At 35.1% G+C, this 5,237-nt stretch overlaps 1 protein-coding gene across 1 annotated transcript; it reads right to left on the bottom strand.

The window, feature by feature from the left end:
- Positions 1 to 317: 317 nt before the first annotated feature.
- On the bottom strand, positions 318 to 1,910 carry LOC143598842 (protein FAR1-RELATED SEQUENCE 5-like). Its single transcript, XM_077076953.1, has 5 exons — positions 1,542 to 1,910; positions 1,141 to 1,310; positions 945 to 1,034; positions 465 to 843; positions 318 to 374 (listed from the first exon to the last, which is right to left on the bottom strand). Exons 1-5 carry the CDS (start codon positions 1,908 to 1,910, stop codon positions 318 to 320), a joined length of 1,065 nt encoding a protein of 354 aa, XP_076933068.1.
- Positions 1,911 to 5,237: the final 3,327 nt, after the last annotated feature.

Genomic DNA, 5,237 nt, shown 5'->3' with positions numbered 1-5,237 from the left:
ACTCTTTCATACCGAGTCAAGTCTGCTTTTTCAATCATTAAATTCATCTGATCTCTCAATTTTGTCAATTCATCGTTATCTATAACATAACTGTTGATAAGGTACTCACCGGCATATTTTATTTCTCTTGAAATCTCTTTGATCTTCATGTTCCTATCATTACCAAACTCTTATATGGGAGTTGTTCTGATATTCTCCGCAGCCTCTTTTCTCCAACGATCATTTATATATATATTTTTGGGAATTTCTTAACTTGATACAAATTCATGACATAGAAATTATGCCAACACAATAAACCATATTGTTCAAATTTTTTGCTAAGTGTATGTCGCGGTATACTCTTCACCAAATTCACCATCCTTCTTAAATAGAAACTAAAAAACAATGAAAGACGCTCAGGTTATCTAAACTAATGTTAAACAATTTTAAACCTATAAAAAAATGTTTTAAACGCTAAAAACTACCTCCAAGAATTCTGGAACATATGCTTTAAAATCACATATCTTGCACCTCAAATAACCTCCTTCTTCTTCTTCAGAAGCCTTGAATAGTGAAACACCACCAACAGTTTCAATAATTTCAGCTTGAACATCATTAAAAATAGATCTTGTATATATCCTAACTGCTTCCCCTTCAAGATAACTTTTGGTGACTAACTCAGGATACGTGTACCTACTGTCATGATCACATCGTCTGCTATTGTCTCTTTGTATATCCATACTAAAATCTAAATGATTGAAAAACACAACTAGTGTTAACTGAGAATTTGTAGCTTGACCAAAAAAATGGTTTTCGCTCTCTGATCTTGACGTTGTACGCATCAATCCAGACAAATGTTTGTCTCTATAAAAAGCATGTATCCAATCAAATCTCATTTTATACATATCAATAAGCCATTTATAATAGTCAAGCTCGTACTCAACCATTATCGTCTGCTATCTAACCTCAAATACAGAAGGACTAATTGAATCTGTCTACACAATATCACATATCTTACGCTTAAAATCTTTATTATTGCATAGTTCGGATCCCATCTGATAACAACAATTGTTAAACGCTCAGGTAAAACCAACAGTTAAAACACTCAATTGAAACTCAACTTTACCTTGTCAGCAACCTTCTTCATAATTTGCCACATACATAACATATGCCTTGCATTTGGAAATACAAATACAATAGCTTGCTTCATAGTCTGGTCTGAATATGATAATAACATTCGGTGCACTACCAAACGACTCAAGTAACATTTTCAATAACCATGTGCATGACTCAATATTTTCAGAAGCTAATAATCCAGCACCGACAGCACACTATGAGAATGGTTATCAATTGTTGTAAATGGTACAAATACCATCTTGTACCTGTATATAAAAAGGTTATAAAAAAATTATTTATGCATACAAAACACACTGTAATCCAAACTTATATATTGCAAGTGTATTGATCAATAACTTACTTATTAGTCTTAAATATGGCATCAAAAGATATAATATCCCCAAATGCAAGATAATTACTATTTGATATCTCATCAGCCCAAAAACGTGAATTATCCCACCATTGTCATTCACATCATATTCAAATGAATAATCAGCAGAAAATTTATTCTTCGCACATAATCTCTGAACAATCATCTCTGCAACATACTCTCCAATAAAACAATTTAAATCTTGTTTAAAATTTTTATAATCATCTTTAGTTGCACCCACTTTTTCAAAACCACCATCCTGAGTTCTCATAACATTGAACACTTTAACAGGTCCCAAATTCAAATTAGACAACTCATAAATAGTTTCCTCTTGAACTTGTGTTAACTTCCCTACTGATCGAACAAACTTCATATCACATTCTGCTACCATATCATGATTATGGCCTTCAACAAAATCATGAACTTCAAAATTTACACCGTCCATAGATTTTAACTGAAGTTTAGACTTTACAACCACATCTAATAGTAGGCTTTATCCTCCTTTTATAATAATATGACTTGCTTGATTCATTATAATTATCTTTCGAATCATAACTTTTGGCTGGCTTGTGACCTTCTTTACAACATGTAAAATACTTGGTCTTTAGTACCCCCATCATGCATGTACGATCCACCTTTGCGAACACCAAATCCAGCCTTCTTTGCATACTCACAATAAAAATCATATGCTTGATCTGATGACGAAAACATCATTCCTTTAACAGGTTTGTAAGAAGAAGCAACTTCAGAATAATATCATTTCCTCGATGTTCTGCTAAAGTCGCATCATCTGCAAAAAAAATACTATTAGAAGCTAATGAAACACTCATACAAATACTATCATGTTAACTACGCTCGTAAAATGCTCATATACTAAACTTAAATTACTATCATGTTATATACACTCGTAAAACGCTCACAAAGGAAACTAAATATACTATCATGTTATATACGCTCATAAACGCTCAATAATCTAAACTCACAAATAATCAAAATTAACATGTTAAAATCTAAACTAGAACACTAACATGTACAAGCATGTGTCCGATTATTTATGAAAACAAAAATATGATTAACCAGAAAAATGAGCATCAATAATCGAAACCGAATTATCATACTGTACAAATACTATCAATTACTTCAATCAGAACAACTTACATTCACGATCGTCCTTCATTTCAAAACCCTAGCTCAAAAACCAGTTCAAAACTGGTTCGTAAACTCAATTGATTTGATTAAGATATAAATCACTTCAAAAATGGTTCGTAAAAAATAAATTGATTTGATTAAGATATAAATCAGGATACGCGTAACCGTTTATACGCAAATTACTTAATTTAGATTACGTATCAAAAGACAATCGTACCATTCTCGCTTAAAATAAACTGAATCTGATCAACTGAATGTAAAATTGAAATCGACACTCTATATAGTCCCGTATGTTTTGTATGATAATGTATTATTATGTTCTATATTCTCTCTCTCTCTCTCTATATATATATATATCACACACAAACTATAATAATAATAATAATAATAATAATAACAAACATGGAAGACGACAAAAACTAGTCGCTCACCCCCTTAGCGCCCCTTTTGTCGCCCCAGGGAGGCGGTGTTCGCACCCCTTGTCGCCCCTTTTAATCGTCCCACTACGGGTTGCCTTATAACTGGACTCAAACTATCCGCAAACTCCATCATTATTATTTATCATTCTTGATTATCTTGATTACCAATTTTTAATCTATAACTCTCTTCTTCTCCGGTTTAACCATTTAACCCTTTTGCTTGTGAACCATTAGAATAACCCAATAACCATGATGCCCGTTTAAAGAGCCCATGTTGAGGTCTATAACTTTCTCTAACTGTCTCTAAATTTGGTAATTAGCAGCCTTGGGTATTGGTTGTTCTGAAATTTTCCCGGCTAGCCATTGTTGATCATAATGTCTTTGCTAACAGGTGTCTACATGCTATATAAATGTTTGACCTATTATATAGTACTAACTAGTTCTTAAAATTTGATATGGTAGCTGACTGAACGTGTTTATTTAGCTTCTTTTGTCGATATCTCTAACTCTAATAAAAATATCCGCAAACTCCATCATTATTATTTATCATACTTGATTATCTTGATTACCAACTTTTAATCTATAACTATGTTCTTCTCCGGTTTAACCATTTAACCCTTTTGCTTGTGAACCATTAGAATTAACCCAATAACCATGATGCTCGTTTAAAGAGCCCATGTTGAGGTCTATAACTTTCTCTAACTGTCGCTAATTCTGGTAATTAGAAGCCTTGGGTATTGGTTGTTCTGAAATTTTCCATGCTAGCCATTGTTGATCATAATGTCTTTGCTAACAGGTGCCTACATGCTATATAAATGTTTGACCTAATATATAGTACTAACCACTTCTTAAAATTTGATATGGTAGCTGACTGAACGTGTTTATTTAGCTTCTTTTGTCGATGTCTATTCTATGCTTGTGGGACGGATAGACGTCTATGTGTTGGGTCCAAGATATACTTTTGCCTGATATCTATGCTTGTGCATAATTCCTACTTTTTCTTCCCATATATACTTTTTACTAAAAGTTCCAAAATTTAAACATCAGTCACCCTCGAAGAAAAACAAATGCAATCAGATTAGACGTGCACAAAAAAACCGGTTCCGGACCCGAACCGGTGTACCTGACCCGGAACCGGTTCTAGTTCGTACCCGGTGTACCTAATACCCGGTTTGGGTATTTATATACCCGAAATCCGTACCCGGTTACACATTTTATAACCACAATCGGTTCGTACCCGACCCGGAACCGGTTTCAATTTGTACCCGGTTCCGGTTCCTACTCGGAAAAACCGGTTCCGTTGGGTTTTTTTAAAAATAGTCAAATGCAGGTCAAACTAGCCGTTGGAACCGGTTCCAACGGTAATATAGCCGTTGGAACCGGTTTTCTTGCCCAAATCCTTTATATACATCGTTTTTTCACACTTTGTTTCACCACCAAGCTCAAAAACAATCTAATATACTTTTCGTTTACAAACCCGACCATCCGACTCAAAAATATTATGGCACCCACCAAAAAACCACCAAAATACCAACGACAAGGCTAACAAGGACGTTTTATTGAACCGGTTCGTGCGATAGATGACCCACTAGTTCTTGCGGTCGTCGACCATAACCGCAACAAAGAAGTTTGGAAGAATTGGGATTTGGTTATAACGGTCGAAGGTGATCAAAAAGCTCGATGCAAACTTTGTGGAACTTTCTTAAAGCACGATTCAAACTCGACTTTGAGAAAGCATATCGAGAGGCCATTTTGCAAGGCCTTGAAAGGCTCGCTCAACCGACCAAGTGGACTTGGGTAAAGATGGTACGCTATTTCGTTACAACACCAACCAAGTTCAAGATAGAAAGGCAAAGTTCGTTATTCAACGAGGTTTTGCCGTTTAACCACTTTGACGACCCGGAGTTGACTTCGTTGATTCGAGAAACTCTACAACCGCAATACACACAGGTAAGTCATACTACCCTAAGACGTCATTGTATCAAGTTGTGGGAGTGTGCAAAAAAATAGTTAATCTAGTTTTTTCATACTTTAGAATCGATGGTGAGTTTAACTAGTCGGCACCACACGGGTTACCCGAATCATACATTTGTGTCACCGCGCATTGGGTTGATCCGGTGACATGGCAATTGATGAAACGCACCCTCGCCTTTGAAAACTTCCCGTAGGCCGTTTGAATTGGTTGATGAAGTTATAACGACTTA

Source organism: Bidens hawaiensis, unplaced genomic scaffold (genome assembly GCF_021521415.1).
Source record: "Bidens hawaiensis isolate Kalapana, Puna unplaced genomic scaffold, B.hawaiensis_p1.1 tig00050912_1, whole genome shotgun sequence".
NCBI lineage: Eukaryota > Viridiplantae > Streptophyta > Magnoliopsida > Asterales > Asteraceae > Bidens > Bidens hawaiensis.
Note: the sequence above shows the minus strand (reverse complement) of the source record. Positions and strands in the feature narration are given on the sequence as shown.